The 18413-nt window shown below is 40.5% G+C and overlaps 1 protein-coding gene across 2 annotated transcripts in view; it reads right to left on the bottom strand.

The window, feature by feature from the left end:
* Nucleotides 1-18413, bottom strand: part of nfasca (neurofascin homolog (chicken) a) — a 125637-nt gene that overhangs the window by 40694 nt on the left and 66530 nt on the right. The window contains exons 13-24 of one of the 2 annotated variants that reach the window (XM_078249341.1): nt 15846-15989; nt 14162-14273; nt 13490-13656; nt 12274-12421; nt 11521-11645; nt 8653-8697; nt 5758-5859; nt 4026-4223; nt 2910-2980; nt 2378-2600; nt 2012-2127; nt 1656-1866 (exon numbers count right to left, since the gene is read on the bottom strand). In XM_078249341.1, coding sequence (XP_078105467.1) covers nt 1656-1866; nt 2012-2127; nt 2378-2600; nt 2910-2980; nt 4026-4223; nt 5758-5859; nt 8653-8697; nt 11521-11645; nt 12274-12421; nt 13490-13656; nt 14162-14273; nt 15846-15989 — 1662 coding nt within the window. The remainder of the gene's footprint in view (nt 1-1655; nt 1867-2011; nt 2128-2377; nt 2601-2909; nt 2981-4025; nt 4224-5757; nt 5860-8652; nt 8698-11520; nt 11646-12273; nt 12422-13489; nt 13657-14161; nt 14274-15845; nt 15990-18413) is intronic. The other variant, XM_078249342.1, reaches the window with a different exon arrangement.

Below are 18413 nucleotides of genomic sequence, written 5' to 3'. Positions count from 1 at the left end.
GACCCTGGGCTGACGTGCAGCTCTCCTGACCCTGGTCTGACATCCAGCCGTCCAGAGTCTGCGCTGACCGACCAGCCGTCCAGAGTCTGCGCTGACCAGTCTCCCAGGGCCTTCGTTGACTGCGGCCCCAGAGACTGTGCTGTTGCCCGGCACCTCAGAGACGGTGCCGTGGCCCAACACAGAGACTATGCCCTTCCCCGGTACCCCTGAGACTAGCCCTGAGACCTTGAGCCCGCCCCAGTGACTTTGCCCTTGTCCTGTGCCCCAGAGACCTTGCCTTTTGTTTTCGGTCAAACCCACTCGTGCCCTGTCGGCACCCTTGTCGACCTCTGTTCCCGTTGCCTGTTTGGCGGTCTCCAGCCCAGCTGACTCGTCGCCTGTCTCCAGCCCAGCTGACTCGTCGCCTGTCTCCAGCCCAGCTGACTCGTCGCCTGTCTTCAGCCCAGCTGCCCCTTCTCCTGCTCGGTCTGCCTGTTCTCCTGAGGGGTTTCGCCTTCGCCGCCGGCCTTCAGAAGGGATTCGCCTTCGTCGCCAGCCTTCAGAAGGGATTCGCCTTCGCCAACGGCCTCCTGAGGGATATCGTCGCCGGCCACCAGAAGGCTTCTCCCGTCTGCGCCTCTCTGTCCCCTGTTGCCGAGGCCTCTCTGTTCCCTGTCCCGTTTGACTTTTTTGGTTCCTCCGTTTGTCCCTCCTCCGGTCCCCCTCCGCCCTCCCTGGGCTGACTTTTGTTCTGTTTTGGGACATCTGGGATCTGTCCCTTTAGGGGGGGGTACTGTCAGGGTTTTGGTATTTTATCTTATTGTGGTAGTCTTGTTTTTCTGTTATGTTCTGTTTTATTTTTGTAGTCTGTCTTGTCTGTCTTGTCTAGCTTACTTCCTGTCTTTGTTTGTTTCCCGCCTTTTTTCATTGTTCTGCCCCACCCTGATTTGCGGTTTCCCTGTTGCTGAGTTTTCTTATGGTTTTCATGTCTCTAGTTTCCCCTGTGATTTTTGGAACTCGTTTTTTGCTCTGCCAGTTTCTGGACACTTTTTGTTCTAGTTTCCTTGTTAATAAATTCTCACTCTGAACTGAACTGCATTTGGGTCCAAGCCTCGTTACTTGCATTCATGACATTCTCTACAAGACATTATGATCTCAAAAGCAAATGTAACCCTAGTCACCCCTTGTCTTGTGAATACAGGCTGCTGCCATCTGGCCCCAGGTACATGGTACCGACGAAGAGATTGAAGAGCTCATTTGTCCCTGTTACCATTTGTCAAATTAATACCTTGATGTTATTTGTCCTGTTGGAATATGGAATAGGAATGCGTGTTGTGTATAAACTGCTGTCTCTTATTCTCTGTTGGCTGTAGAAAGAATTCCCCCACTTAAAGTGTGTCCTGTAGTTTCATTTAAAATAACAGTTAATAGTGTTTGCTTGATTGACAGGCTCCCAGCCTTTTAGATTTCCTGGCTTCAGTAACGACATGACAAAGATGGCAGCAAGCAGTACACCCGCAAACTGGAGTCAAAATGCCCATTTAGACATATTTGTGTGCTGTCATGGTTCTGCATATTAAATTATCTGTCAGAACACTTTTGTGAAACTACATGAGATGTCATGTCAGCCTCTCTTAGTGTAATGTTTTTTTTAGCTGCGGGGGCCAACTCCTCACCTCCCTCCTTGGTGGTGATTTCCACTGTGTTGCTGCGGGGGCCCTCATAGAGGTTGTTGGCCACAACCATGAACATCTTGTATTTAGAGTAGGGCACCAGGTCGCCCAGGATGCCAGACGGCTCGGCCATGATGCTGTAGAAACCCTTGGTCTTCTTCTCCTTATTGACCACCAGAGTCGGAACCAGACTGGACTCGCGCCAGTAGTACAACTGGGAGGTAGAAGGGGAGGGAAAGGCGTTATTTGAGCCGAAGTTCAATCAAGGAGGGTGAGAATAAACCAGAGAAATTGTTAGAAACTAAGAAAAAGGGTCTATTTTTAAGTTTATTATCATAACAAAATACAGCCAGCCTCACTCTGTACTCCTTGAACTCTCCAGAGACAGAGCTCAGGTCCACGGGCTTCCAGTGTATGTTTGCCTTGGTGCTGTCAACCTTTGACACCCGCAGGTCAGAGGGAGCGTCAGTGGGCTCTAAACACACGGAAAGGAACACAGTATGTGTAAGAGGTTCACTTCTGTTTATGCAGGAATACTAAGAACAGATTCCCTCACTGGTGCTCTTGTTGCTTTGCAGTCAATTGCACTAATGGCTTTTAAATCAAAGTACAAAGATTCATTGATGGCATTGTGTCAGCCACACAACATATCTACCAGCTTTAGTCCAGAAATTGATGTTAGTATTGGCTTTTCACAAACTGATATCCAGTGTGTATCTACTTACTGTCCTCTCCAGAGTATCCAATGACCACATTAGACTCAGGTCCTTGTCCAAACTCATTCCTGGCCTGGATCTTAATCTCATAAGGCACATAGGTTTCTGTGTTGTGGACAACATGTTTGGACCCCACCGTGGTCACATTACTCCACTCCCCTCCCAAATCCTTCCGTCTCCACCACACGTTGTAGTGCAGGTTTGGGCCATTTCTCTCCAGATCAAGCAGAGGCTGGAGAAAACAAAATAAATGCACACTGACTGACAGTTTGTTTTCTTAATATTGTGTTTTGCTTTTTCAAAAAAGCACATAAAATGTACTAAACACCCAATGAGCCAAGGGACAACACCTGTTCTTCTCACTTACAAAATATAAAAAGATATTTCTTCAGGCTACTTGATTTTATTGTCACAGTCCAATCCATGACCATGATAAAGACTACATGCATTCGTTGCCATTATTTACAATAAATGGCATAACAGGCACTGAATTCAGCAGGAGTCTTCCAAGTTGTAATCTCCCACCTTGTACATGTCTTACCTCCCAGGTGATCTCCATATTGTCTTTCTTGGATCCCCATCCTCGTAGACCTCTGGGAATGGCATCTGGGGCTTGTTTTAACATAACAAAATTCACTTAGGTTGAAGAAAATCAACTCCAACAAACCCCATGTCTCAGAAACCTAAAGCTGACTGGCCAGTAGGCTTTATCTCTGTAGTACTTTTACCTTTGAGCAAGGCGCTTAAAAACTACACATCCAGCCCATGGGACACTATTTAGTTTTTTAACTGTTTAAGATAAGATAAGATATGCTTGTATTGATCTCCAGGTGCTGCAACAGCACAAGTAAAGAAATGAGCACAGATAATTAGAGAAAGGTAAAAAATATATAAAATATAATGTAAAAACTATAGATAGGCAATTAAACTAAACATTAGCCAATATCGTCGCAAGCAAAGTGACTGGTTAGCAGCAAAGTCAGTAAGTAATATGCTAGCATGCACCAGAATAGTATATAATATGATTAAGTAATTGTACTGTCTGTATTAATATATAAATGTAATAAACATATATATATATATACATATTATTATTATTATTAGAATAACATGATATAGTGTCATAAATTACAGTGTTATATAGTTTTGGATATAAAGTATGATAAAGTATAGTATGAGCATTGTATAGTATAATACATAACATACATATTTAGAGTAATTCATTCATTTTCTAGCGAGGCTGCAAGATTAGAGCACAGTAATTGGCTTTTTATTTCAAATCTACAGTTTTGTGGAGTTGTCAGGACACTTTAAATTGTTTTTACAAAATGTAGGTAGGGCATTGGGACCTGAAGTCCTCAGTCAACGAAATCATTATGTCCATGTAAAGTACATAATGAATCATATTTCTCTATATCTGTATATCTGTATCAGTCTCTGTGTCCCAACCGGCAGTGGCAGATGGCCGCCCACCAAGAGCCTGGGTCTGTCCAAGGTTTCTGCCTAAAAGGAAGTTTTTCCTCACCACCCGAGGTTTCTGCCTAAAAGGACGTTTTACCTCACCACTGTCGCACCAAATGCTTGCTCGTGGGAAATTGGTGTCTTCAAACACACATAACACTAGGATTGTGATTGTGGTGTGTGTGGTGCTCCTCACCCGCTCCGCTGGTCTTGTACCGGGGTGAGGGGCGGCTGGGCTGACCCGGGCCCACTGAGTTGATGGCGATGACCCTGAACTGGTAGTTGATGAAGGGGGCGAGCTGCAGGATGACAGAGTTGAGGTCTCCGAGGTAAGTGGACAGGTCCTGCCACCTGCCCGGCTCATAGCGATCCTCCTCGAACTGGACCAGGTATTCTGCAGAGAGAAGGCAGAGCTAGGCCTGAGCTAGAAAAATGTAACAATAAATAATCACGGTTTCTTTGTTTAACCGCAATTAATGGCTAAAATTAGCTAAGGTCCCAAAGAGTATGGCTGTTGACTGGTAATTGTTGATTTTGTTTAGATATACCAAATTGTAATTATATAAGTGATTATTTTTTTATTATTTCAATTGTTAGTTGTTGGCACTTGACCCTATACACGTTCACAGCAACAAAAATGACACAGTTAGAAAAAATGTTTTATGATAGTAGAGAGGCTATGTTTACCTTATAGGCTGTGTATTTGTGTTTTTACCTTATCTGGGTCACATGACAGTGATCGATAACCAAAAGATGTATCCTGGAATTCATTTAAAACTTTAATTTGTTTCAAAAAGTAATACATAAATAAATCTTTTAAAAGTTGACCGAAAGAGACAATTATAGTGTTAATCGCAATTATTTCTGAGACAATTAATTGTACAGCTACATTTTTTATTGTTACAGCTCTAGGCAGAGCACTTATTGTTGGTGCAGTGGAAGTCTAGGGAGTATCTGGTGCTGGTCCTGAAGCATTTTCTTGGATCTCCCGCCATTGTTGCTTCACATATTCTCATATTATGTAATTTCATATCCTCTAAGTTTAATGAGCCTGTTACATTAATTTTACAAGCCTTCATATAAATACAGATTATAATTATATTTTTTTAAGTAACAGGCCCCATGTTTCTCAGATGGATTATAAATGTGGCCTATTATTTCTCCATTAATGAGTATTTCTATTTCAGCATCCCCCATTATCATTTCTTTCCTGAGCTTGATGACCTGAGACAAACTCTACCACGTCACCTTTTTAGCTCTCCTTTACTCACACAATCAATTTCATTCATTCAAACCTTTATTTAACCAGGATAAAAAAAACTCCTTGAGATTACAAATCTCTTTTACAAGAGTGTCCTGGCAAGTGACAGCAGCGTGGTTTCAAAATAAATACAAAAGACAATAACAAATAAAAACATAGACACACTTTCACTCATCATCTTCAAACAACATCATCATAAAGAGAAATATGGGTCCTAAATCAATTTAAAAACAATGACAGACAGACTGCCTTTCTGCAAGATCCTTTAAAAAGCCTTTAAAAGAATAAAAAGAGACCAACTCATTCAACTGTAGTTCATTCTGAAGCTGATTCCATGCAGATGGTGCTGCAAAATAAAAAGCCTTTTTACCAAAGTCAGTGCGGGCTTTAGGGACTGACAATAAAAACAGATCCTGTGAACGCAAGTGATATGTCCCTGCAGACCTCGGGAGGATGTAAGTGTTAATGGAACAGGAAGGAAGTAGTCCTAATACCGCTTTATAAATAAAAAGATGCCAGGACACTGCAAGATAAAAGCTGCAAGTACACAAATCAGGCTCAGGCTATGCTTACAAATTAAGAGAAATATGATAATGTAATACACTCCCTTCCAGGATGTCCATGAACAGTGCGAGTGGATGTAAATGAGGAGTGTGTGTATACTGACGCGTGATTGGGCTCCTGTGATCGTTTCCGGGGATCCAGGTGAGGCGAACGCTGCGGGCTGCCGCTTCTGACAGATCCAGATCAATGGGAGGGTCTGGACGGTCTGCAGAGAAAAAGGGAATAACCGGACCTTACACAGGGAAGAACACATGCAGACACACACATACATACCACCATAGGCATGCTGCAAAACACTACTCATAGGGTACATTGTCAACTATTCTCGTACTCTCTCAATCAATCTTAATTAAAAATAAACCAGTGATTTTGTTATAACATCCAAAAGCACCTCCTCCCAGTTCACTGTTGAGTTTAACCCTTTTAGTAAATTATAAATACATGGCCCAGTGAAATTATGGAAAATGAGACAAACTACTCTACTACTACAACACAGTCTGCCTCCCATCGCGTCAAAAAGCGCTTGGTCAGGTGCCTTCGACGTTTGTTATTGACACAAAAAGTCACCTTTAGCATCATATTTAGATGCACTTGGTTAGGACTCTTGGCATCAGTTTTTGATGCTCTGGGTTGGGACATACGTTTAACTGACACACTGCACAAGAACAGGACAATTAGGTTTAGGAAAAGATCGTGGGTGGGGTTACAAAATGTACCTTTCAGTGACATGAACCCCGGTCTCCTGGGTGAAAGTCCTGTGTTGTTTGATCCATCCACCACCCCAACCAACCTCCTTACGCGGATTTTCGGTCTTTCATACTACTCTCTACTGTTGTCTCTCTTAATACTACATCATCGTACAGCACCGCAGTCGAGCTGCTGCTCTGCCCGGTACGTTTCATACAGACGCTAAAGGGTGATTTCTGCGTCGTTATCTGACGCTGAGAGCCACTGACCAAGCGTCAGTATTTGACGAGTTGGAAATGAGAACGGGTTGACAATGACTCATAACATCAACAAACAACTTGGAATGAGTGGAAATATGGTTCCAACTCGGCTCCGATACTGCCTAAAATGCTGGTATCGATATTGGGATACTGGAGTACTGGAGTTTATGCACCAATCCGATACCACGTAATAATGCCTTAAAGAAAATCTACGTTAAAGTAGTTTATTTATGTTCTTTTTCCGTTATAACTGACTGTCAAACTGCATAATAAAAGAAAGTACTGGGGCGTTCATTGTTTGTGTTTGTTCATGTTTCACAAAGAGTTTAACCTGAGCCAGGCTGACAACAAAGACAGAAATCATATCACATCCATACAGGGATAGTAGTATACAGTTGTTAAAACATAATGAAATATATGACACACTGGTATCGGATCGGTACTCAGTATTGGCCGATACGCAAGTTCGGGTATCGGAATCGGTATTGGGAAGCAAAAAATTGTATCGGACCATCTCTAATTATGAGCAATCAGGACAAACATGTACTTACCATGACATTAAATGGCTTGACAGGATAGATTGTGATGCATGCATATATTAATTAATTCTGTATTTAAAACAGTCTCTCCTCTCAAACACACCAAGGTTATAATCATTAACGAAAACGAACGAAATAACGAAAACTAGGTGGGAAAAAACATTGTTGTTAACTGAAATAAAAATAAAAACGAGGCATTACAAAAAAACGATAACTAAACTAAAACTGTAATGTCTGTTTGCAAAACTAACTACAATAAAATAAAATTATCGAGTAAATGTCCTTAGTTTTCGTCTTTGTCGATCTTTCCTAGAGCAAATAACGTTATACCTCTCCGACCATGACATTTCCCGTAGACATGTATAGTTTCCGATTGGGAATCCAGAAATTCCGACATTCCACGTCAAATTGAACACAACATGTCCGTGGCTCCGTGCCTCTCCCCTGGCATCATACCGGGACCGAAAGTCGGAAGGAAGCGGAAGTCCTATTTGATTATGACTGTGTCAGATAAAAGCAAGCGCCTTGCAGTGAAAGGTGGTAAAATATGTGGTCAATTTATTACAGGGAAAAATCCCACGAATTTGAAAGTACATTTGAGAAGCGCACACAAGCTAGGAGGCTAACCTAGCTTACCTTAACAAGGTAAAGGAGAACGCAAAGCCCCCTTTCCCCGAAACAGAAGCTAACCCCGGTAACGTTACAGCCATGGATGTATGGATAAAGGGCCAGGCAGCATGACGGAGACAACAGCAGGACAGAGAACACTACAGGAGGGCTTTCACCGGCGACCTGATAGCTGCTGGTTAGTAAATACGCAGGAACACCAAAAGCGGGACGAAGCGTGGGTTAATATGTGGATTGATACTGGGATGTCTACACAACCGTGTGAGTCGATTGACTTCAAAAGGTTCACCACTTTACTCAAACCAAAGTTCAAAACACCTGTTCATGTCTTCTTTAGTCTGTTGGTTATTTAGTTTTTTTTCCTGGAACACGTCACTTACACATTTTGCACATACTGCGTCTTGTGTAGACTGTTTACATATTTATGACCATATGTAGGCTACATTTTATGTACTGGTGTTATTGTTGAATACATTGTGAATACATATTTCTAAAATTGTATGATGTTTTTGTTGAGTTATTGTTAAACAATACTTTTTCTGATCTTTTTGAATCCCCCGCCAAATAACCCATATTACAAAAAAAGACTAAAACGAATAAAAACTAAACTAAAACTAAGCATTTTCAAAAAATAAAAACTAAACTAAACTAGCAAACCCGCTTTAAACACTAATTAAAACTAAACTGAATTTGAAAACAACAAACTTGAAACACACATGGTATGTTTTATATATAATGATATATATATATAATATATTATAATAATATAAATATTAAAATAGAGCAGAGGCACAAGTTCAGATAATAACAAACGATAAGAAGAAGAAAAAAAAAAAGGACAGGAAAGACAAGAAAGCAAAGATTTCCACCCGAGCCGTGTGTTACCTGGAGGCAAGGCACTAGACACTGAGGGGTGGAGGGAGGCTTCATCTGTGGGCGGGGTCAAGGACCAGGAAGTGGGTATAAAGGTTAGAGTTTGCAGGTTAGTCTACAGCCACTCGGCAGCAAGGGAGCACAATGGTTAACATGTAATTTAGTACACATTGTCATTATTTACAATGAATAAATATGAGTTAGCTTCACTCAGCTCCAGTTTGAGACAATCATGCAATCATCGGATTTACATTTGAGACTTTTGCAATGACGAATAGATGTGAGACACAGATGTAGAGTAACCCAAGTCTTTTTTTCATTTAAAAAAATAAAAGTAGACTCAGCAAGTGAATAAACAAAAAAGTGGAGTTTTGAACCATTTCTAAAGGTGTGTCTCTGTTTCTTAGTCTCGCATTAGTCCACACAGCATTCCGGGATGGGAGAAAAACGTGCTCTGGTTTATTGGCATTTCTTTAAACTAGGGCTGTCAATCGATTAAAAATGTAATCTAATTAATGACATACTCTGTGATTAATGAATCGAAATTAATCGCATACATAATTAACGGTGCCTGAACCGATACTTTTTAAGAAAGTAAAAAAAGAAAAGAAAAAAAAGGGTACTAAACAACAGTTGGTGGCATTAAAGAACGGCTTGTTTATTGCTAAGGCCATATGGTCAAAATGAAATGATTTAATAATAATGTATAACAATAACTAATTTAAGTAGTAAATTGCTGTTGAACCATCAGATGGGAAAAGGACATTTACAATAACTTCAAATGCACCACGAGGCTGTAGTTTACCAGTTTCATTGAACGCACCGTCTGTGTTGTTTCTCCGATGGCAGCTGCAGATTGTTACATACCAGTGTTGAATCCTCTACAGTAAAACACAGTCACACTTTACACCGTTTAGCGTTAGCTGTCAGCATTTTAACCGTGTTTAATACAGCTACTAGCTAGCGGTAGGCTAACGTTAGCTGTGGTGTTTGTGTTTCAGAGCATCAGAGAGAAGCGCAGACATATCAGTGGCACCAGATTTCGGTAGCCAGGGTTGGCAGGAAGAAGATTTTTACAAGTAAATGTTCCAATTAATAATCCAGGCAGAACATTCTCGTCTCCCTCCTTCATTTTACAGTCCAATGGTGGCTAGAATGGCTCCGGGTCAAACGTCAATATGGAATGGATTAATCTGCGTTATTTTTTCTCAGATTAATTAATCAAAATGAACGCGTTATTTTGACAGCCCTACTTTAAACCAATCACAATCGTCTTTGGTGGCACTAAGTGCTGGACAGAGCCACGGTGCCGCTGCAAAATAGCCTCTGGAAGGAACTTGTTTTGGTGGACATGTGTACGTTCAAAAGTTGTTTTAGTCGTGCAACAGAAAACTCAGATTGGACAGATAGTCTAGCTAGCTGTCTGGATTTACCCTGCAGAGATCTGAGGAGCAGTTAACCATAGTCCTCAGAAATCCACCAGAGGTTAGAATTAGAACACAAAGAAAGCAGAAGGTAAACGGACATCTGGGTGAAATGAGAGACATCCGGCAGAACTTTCGGCGGCATCTGAACAATCCCGGAAATGAAACGTCGTCAATATAGACTACTGTTTCTTGACCGAAATTAGACTGGATCATCAAAAGTAAATTTCCAGGATAATTGCCTGGCATCCTTCCACTCTCTGTGTGTTGCCGTTCTCAAACTTCGAGCTAGCAACCTACACGCTGAAAATGGCAAGTTTTGAAGAAAATTTGGATCACGCAACAAGACAGGCCTGCTTGGTTCTTTCAGGGAATGATTGTAAAGATACAAAGACTATGTTTACAGCATTTACTCTCTAACTGAGACGTTTTTTGGACCGATTGGTGGGACTGTTGTGGATAAAGTACACACGGAGATACACTGGTTAGAGCAAATGAGGTTTAACCATGTATCCAGCTAATTTAAATAGCTCACGTTACTGTATTGTGTGAACAGTTAACTTCATTTAATATTGTATGTGGTGTTTTCTTTTGCGTGGTGCAAATGTTCCACCAAAACAAGTTCTTTCCCGAGACTATTTTGCAGAGCCACCGTAGCTTAGCGCCACCCAAGACGATTGTGATTGGTTTAAAGAAATGCAAACAACCCAGAGCACTGCTTTTCTTATATCACAGAATGCATCTGTGGTGAAGCCAGACCTTACTCTACAGCGCTGTAGAGATAGGTCTGGCAATGCGAGACTAGACCTAAACTAAATGTAGTGCTTAGCAGAGGAAATACTTCTTCAAGGATTACAAACACACCTTCTAAAAATGGTAACATCTGTTGAATGACGACTACATTTGGATTCTTAACAAATAACAGTGGCTTACCCCTGCAAGGTCATTAATAAAAAAGTCTCAAATGCCAAAACAATGGTCACAATATGTTCAAACTGAGTCTACAGTATAGCTTCAGCACTTCCTACACAGCACTACAGTATCTCCATACGCTGCATGCAAACTGTTGAATCAGTGGGAGTAAGTAGAGTTATAGTAAAGCTAAGCTAAGTCAGTATTTCAGTTAACTGTACAATAAAACATGCATGATTTCCATTTGATGACAAAGAGCTGAAAAATAGCACAGTGTTAAGAAAGACTGAAGACATTTACAGTAAATATCTAAAGAAGAAGAAAATATAAAACACCAACAACAAAAATATGAGCATTGTGTGTGTGTGTGTGTGTGTGTGTGTGTGTGTGTGTGTGTAAGAATGGGAAACAATGTAATGTTAAAAACGTTGTTAAAACAAGATACTGTGACATTTGTGTTCAGAGAAATTCTTCATCCAACTCCTTCTGTATATTCAATCTAAATGTGTAGTTTGCTCCAGCACGGTTCTGTATGTGAGTGTACCTAACACAGTGAGGCGGGCTGAGGCTGAGTCCTGGTCTATCTCCGATTTAACAGTGCAGGTGTACGTTCCCTCATCGCCCTCATTCACATTGGGGATGGTTAGCGACTCCTCGTCTTTCTTCAGTCTGGGAGTCAAACAGAGAGAGGATTGGTTGTTATACATCAGTCTTTCAAGTTTATATTGTATCTCTTTTGGAGCTGACATCTCTTGCCATAACTTTAGAGTTGACTGATTACACTATTGCTTTAAACATCAATTCCTTATCTGCTCATTATTTGTTTTTTTTAGCAACATATTTGCCCCATATTTACCCTGCCAAATATAAGAGATACAATAAGATAAGCCTTTATTGTCTCCTATAGGAGACATTTGTCTTGGGCAGCCGAGAGAACAAAAATGGCGACACATTGCACATAATCAACATACAGTAAACATGCATAAAACATAAGCATACATTATCTCATCCAAATGCATTCGATAAACCTCACACAAGACCCCCCTACCTTCCCCCACACTCACAAAAGAAAGACAACTCACTGCAATATATATATCTTTTATTTTTTTTATTTTATTTTTTTTCCTACCCAGAATTTCAGAAGGAATTTTTTTTTTACTGTTGTTAAAATGACAACTTTGCTTTGATTGGTTTATTTTTTCTCTGTCAAAACACAGACGTGCTAATTGGTGTTTTGACTTTACAGATGCAGGATAGGAGCATCCAAGATGTTTTAGGGTCAGTGTTGTGCTGTTACCTCCATCCCAGGTAGAGGGGCTTGTCGTCCTTGGTCCAGGCCACAGTGATGGGCAGACTGGGATCAGACTTCACCTTACAGTCAAAGTGAGCCTTGGAGCCCCTGATGGCTGACTGGTGCTCCGGGGCTCGGACTATGCGAGTCGGCTCTGAGTTGGAGTGAGGTTGAAGATGAACACACACAAGCACATACTACATGAACTTGCAAATTCAAATGCATCCAGGAAAATCAGTGAAAGGTGTGTGATGTCACAGGGTCGTATGGAACACCCTCTTTGCCAAAAAACTCACACCAATATACTTCCATATGACTTCAAGGGCACATAAACATCTGTTGTACCACCACAGCTCCTAAAATCAGTCTTTTTCTGTTGAAGTAAGTGAACAAAATCTGCCCGGTGGAGATACTTTTACTTTCAGCGCATTCTCCTAAAAATGACGTCCATACACAACTCTTTTGCATTAGCGAATCAGTTTTGAAGTGAATGTAATAGCATCGGTGTTAAAGTCATGTGCTTTGTACGTCCAACCATCCATCCAACTCCTCCATACAAAGACTGTGCAGGATAAGAACAGCCCACTTCCTGTCTGTGCAAGATAAGAACTGCTCACTTCCTGGATTGGAAAAAGTGAACGTAATCTTGGCTGTAGATTCTTTTCTTTTTAAACACATTTAACGTAGAGGTGCTTTTTGAACAGAAGTATCTCTACTTGCCATTTGACTCAACAAAATGGAATGAAAAATGAAAAGTTATCTCACTGCCTTGGCAGATTAGTTCACCTGTCTGAAATGTTCTCTGTTCAGTTCTAGCCTGAATGCTGGGCTGGGAATATTGTTGCGGTGTGTGCAGTTTGAATACAAATGTAACTGTTACAGAAAATGAGGCAATTTAATTAAAGGCACAAGAGATTGGAATATCCAACAGTGCAGGGTGTTTGGCACAGGGAAAGAAAATAATTTCATAGTTCACATATTTCATCTTTCACACACTATTCTGACATTGAATGGGAATCCATGTAAGAAGTCATAAACCCCTGTTGGTGCTGATTGTTGCACATGATGTCTTGTTACATGGTTGCACAATGATGTAACGGCAACCTTTCATTTTGTAGTTGCAAGATTATATACTTTAGTTTTCAGGTTCCCTGCAAGTTTGGGTGCAGAGTCTGAACAGCATGCCCCGTATAAGTCTGAGTGCAGCAGTGCAATGTCTGACCTTTGACCTCCAAGCGGACCTGGTTCTCGGCCGAGCCCAGGATGCTGTTGGCCACACAGGTGTAGGTGCCCTCGTCCTCTGCTCGGGCCCGTTTGATCTCTAGGGTGCCGTTGATGTAAACACGGTAATGACCGCCATCCAGCCCACTGCCCTGTCCGTTCTTAAACCTAGACAAAGAAAACACCAAAAAATATGAACTAGAAAGTCAATAATAAAGTATAGGTGTAAGAATTAAGTGGCTAGCCCAAGAACATATGGATGTGGGTTTTAAGAGGTTGATTTTAATGCATTAAAAGCTATAGTGTGTAGTTTCTGTCGCCCCCATGAGGAATTCTAAGCAATGACAACACCACTGGCACAAGCCTTCCGTGATCGCGCACCCCGCCATCACACAGTTGCTAGTAGCCAAGGAGGACACGGAGGATTAAAAAAAACATGATGGACTCTTCAGAAGAGGTAATAATCTTAATTTGAGTTTCTGCGCGCGAAAGACGGCGGACGACACAATCTTCTGAACATTGCCATACAGAGAGTGTATTGTGAAGCTGATATGCTTAATTAACTTTGTAACAACTCATTTGGCAATGTAACGAATTCATTAATATTAAAAAGTTAAGCACTAAAGCTTTAAGTAAACAAAACAAAAAATTCAAAAAACTCAAAAGAGCTCACCAGCGTAAATCCGGCAGGGGGGAACCGAAGAAAGGACATTCCAGGAAGGTGCGGTTGTTCTCGATGACTTTAATCAGCTGGTTTTTAGGGCCCAGCATCCTTGGAGGCATGTCTACAAAGAGAGGGACAGTGGATGTCAACTTTACCACTCCATCATTTACAAGAGTATTTTACATTTATGTAGTGATGTGGTTTCAATGTTTTAGCAAAAATTCCACCCCAATAGGCTTTTTCACATTTGTAATCTATTGAAAACTTTACTACTTTTATTACAGTTGACTAGCAGTTTATTCACATAAAAGGAAGATACTTTAGGCTAAGCATGTTTGCTTTCTTATCAAGAGTAATAAATAAGATAATATATTATTAGTATAATGTGCTAATGTCATAGTACAGACAGGTCCAGGATGTGTAGCTTCTGTCCAGTGGCGGTTTTTGGCACGGGCGAAGCAGGCAGCCGCCCGGGGCGGCATTTTTTTATGACTCATGGGGCGGCACGAGCACTTTAAAAAATAAAATAAAAAATCCTCGAAGCGGTTTTCTACTGTATTATCTATCATTTCACCATGTGGGGAATTGGCAAATTTGCGCCCCAGCTTGCTGAGAAGGTGCCATGCACGCTGCACAGAGAAGCTGTGTGAGAAGGGGAAAGGGGAGGGGGGAGCGGGGGACAGTTCACCTCTGGGTCAAACGGGTTGCTGGGCATAGGCGCCGATACCGTTGGTGCTCCGCTAATACTGAGCGCCCACGAAGCTGATCGCGGTTATGTGTCAGTTAAACTTTTTATCTCCAAGCCTATCCTGAGTTGAAAGAGCCTTGCCTACTTTACGGCTTTATCATCAAGTTGATAGGCGTGTGTGTTCGTGTCGGACGTCTGAAATGCAACCATTTTTTGACTACTTTTTATTTTTTTAAAGGTCGTGCGCCTGTGAGCATTCAATAGAGGAGCAGATTTCATTCAATAACATCATTGATGATTCTGCATCAACGAAGGCCAGAAAGCTCAGGTTTTAGTTTGTGTTTTCTGTTAGTAGTCTGTTAATAGTGTAACAATTAGATTCTCTTTAGTGTGTTTTCACATTTGTGTGATGAAGGATTTGTGCTATTTAGAATAGGCCTATTCTATATTTTATTTGTATATTATTCTTAATATTTTATATTATTGTTGCTCTCTGCTGTTGTTAAATGTTTTATATATCTGACTGTATATATTTTTGGCACATGTATGTATGTGTATATATATATATATATATATATATATATATATGTGTGTGTGTATATATATATATTATAACATAAATGAAAGAGAAAATTATATTTCTCAATTGCACAAATCTTTCATTAGAACATTTGAAAAACACGCTTAAGAGAATCCAGTTATTTAACTATTGCAATTACAACAGGAAACACACTTTTTTAAGTTTTTAAGCACAATCTTCACCTCCAACATTTTCAAAAGACAATGAACACAATTCTGCACAAAATATGACAGTATAGGGGTCTCGCCCTGGGTGTAATTGAATGTAGAACCGCCCCTGTGTACTGTATATGTATTCATATTTTCACAGAGATGTCAGGGCTGTACCTGCTGATGAAGACTGAGGCAAGAGCTTAGGCATACAGAAAAAGACTTCCAGCCACTGTTAGTTACTGCTCTGCCCCCCCCTGCCCCCCTGTGTCTTACCGAGGACGCTGACAAAGGCGTTGGCCAGCAGATAGCCGTGCTGATTGGAGGCGTTGCACTGGTACACAGCGCTGCTTCCCATCTGCACCGAGCGAAAGATGATGGTGTCACCTAGCACCTGTCTGCTCGGGTTCTGGGGAGAGCCTGGGTTGGGGGGGGAGTTTGGGCAGTGACAAAAATAAGATGTTAAGAGAGACTTACAGAATACATTGTAAACAGATGGAGGCATTATTTGAATCAGATTTTTTTTTATTGAGATTTTGTTTTAATTTGATGAGAAAAGCAGGTTTACCCCTCAATCTACATAGCATATAGCCTATTTGAAATATAATCTCATGCATAAACATTATTAGTTTATCAAATGTCTTCTACTTTTTTCTTGTGAGGCTTGTTAGTATGAATGTTCCAAGTCAGATTAACCAAACTCTTTTGACTGTACAAACTTGTCCTAACTTGTTCGTTTCAGTCTGATGAACGCCACCTGTTCATGAGGAGTTTTGTGAGATTTTATCACATTTTAGACGAGACAATTATAGAGCACTGTCCATTATACTGGACAGAGACCTGTATAAAGACCCTGATGAAGCTGCACTCATGAAAACTCATGTAATTGGCAATCCTCCTATGATGAGGATATGGTGAACAGGGCATTCATAAAATACTTATATATATATATATATATATATATATATATATATATATATATATATATATATAAATATATCATACAATATGAAAATTGGTGAATGCCACAAGTTACGTACGAGTGGTTCTTTAATGAGGCCCACTGTGAGGAACATTTGTATCCTGAGACATGGAATATTTTAGAAAATTGATTAAAAAAAATGTATAGCAGCTAAAGATAATGGGCCTCAATCACCAATATCTTCCTAAGTTTTCTCTTAAATATGTTCTTAAGAAAGTCCTTAAGAAAAGTCTACGTCGGATTCATGACGTGTTCTTAAACAACAGAATTGTTCGCACCTGTGTTCTTAGGATTGATGAATCCCACGTTTTCGTAATTGAAAGTGCGTGCCAGTTGTTCCTAATTAGCATAAGAAAACGCCCCGCAAATGCCCATATAAGGACATGACACTTCCTGTGCACCTCCTGGGAAGCGGGAGACTGCGTTCAAGAGATGATTGTCGGAGTCGCAGATGACTTGTACAGTGTAGTGGTGGAGGAAGTACTGAATCTCAGTACTTAAGTAAAAGTACAAATAACCAGAGACATATTTACTTTAGTAAAAGTAGAAGATGTCCACTACCACAAACAAGGCCTGGCTTTTAAAAAAAGTTCCTATCCTAACCAGGAAATATGTTGTTAGAATTGGAATGCGGTTGGCTTTATTCCTGGATGTATTGACGGTTTTATTTTCTTTAACCATGGAAGTAAGTAAATAAAGTGTGTGAAGCAGCGAAAATGGGGAGGAGATGTGAAGAGGTCCAGCCAAATAAATAAGATATGAACGCGTCTTACGCTGCCTGGCGGAGGAGTAAACGACGCCGTGGAGAGAAATAGATGGCAACTATGATTTAAAAACGGGAATAATAAAAAAACAAACATCTTCATTTTCACTTTTACCGGAGGCTGTATTACCGAGGGTCAGCAGCGCTGCGCCCAATCTCTGGAGCACCGGAGCCGGCTTGGAAGCTGATGAAGGATCAGCGGTGCCCCATATATATCTATGGTAACCAAACTTTACTGGTGAGACAAACGTGCGACGGTCAGGAAGACGTTTTGGCAGGGGGAAAAACTGATCAGAAAATGTAACGGAACGTTGTAGAAATGTAGTGGAGTAGAAAGTATAGATAATTGCTGCAAAATGTAACAAAGATACGTGAAAAATGTAGGCTACTTAAGTACAGTAACAAAGAATTTGTACTTTGTTACATTCCACCACTGCATTTTGGCCCTATAAATAGCGCGATCAATCACCATATAACGCAGGATTTAATCAGTTTAATTGCTGATGTAAATTGCAGTGTTAGTGTTTCTTTGCATACTATTATTTTATTTTCAACAAATTATCAAAAATACATTACAGTGCAATACTATCATTGTAAACGACTGTAGAATTAAATAAAATGCAGTAACCAATTATTTGGAGCAAACTGTCATCACTCAAATGTGCGTAAGAGTGATCTTGAGTGTTCGTCGATTTTGTTCTTAGCTAAGAACAAATCCAAGATAAGAAAACATTAGTGAATGTCAGAATCTTCGTAAAAAGTGTGTAAGTGGGGTTTAAGAACACATTTCTTCATAAGAACGGTTGGTGAATGAGGACCAATGTATTTGAAAAACTCTAAAAAAGTAACCCAAGACTAGAAGAGGGCTGACTGGATAATGTAGTTAAACAACTGTAACCTACTGAGTGTAACACCCCCTGTATAACATCAGTAGCTATTACAGTAGCATGTCACTTAGCAAACACCTTAGTGCTCAGAGGCTACATATGGAAGACTGTAATCATACAGGGCAGCTCCTAGTATAAATATGTCAATCTCACCACCAGTCACACTCTCACAGAGCTTTGTGACAATAACATTAGTATCAAATGAATGAATC

This window comes from Sander vitreus, chromosome 4, assembly GCF_031162955.1.
Source record: "Sander vitreus isolate 19-12246 chromosome 4, sanVit1, whole genome shotgun sequence".
NCBI classification, from domain to species: Eukaryota; Metazoa; Chordata; class Actinopteri; order Perciformes; family Percidae; genus Sander; species Sander vitreus.
Note: the sequence above shows the minus strand (reverse complement) of the source record. Positions and strands in the feature narration are given on the sequence as shown.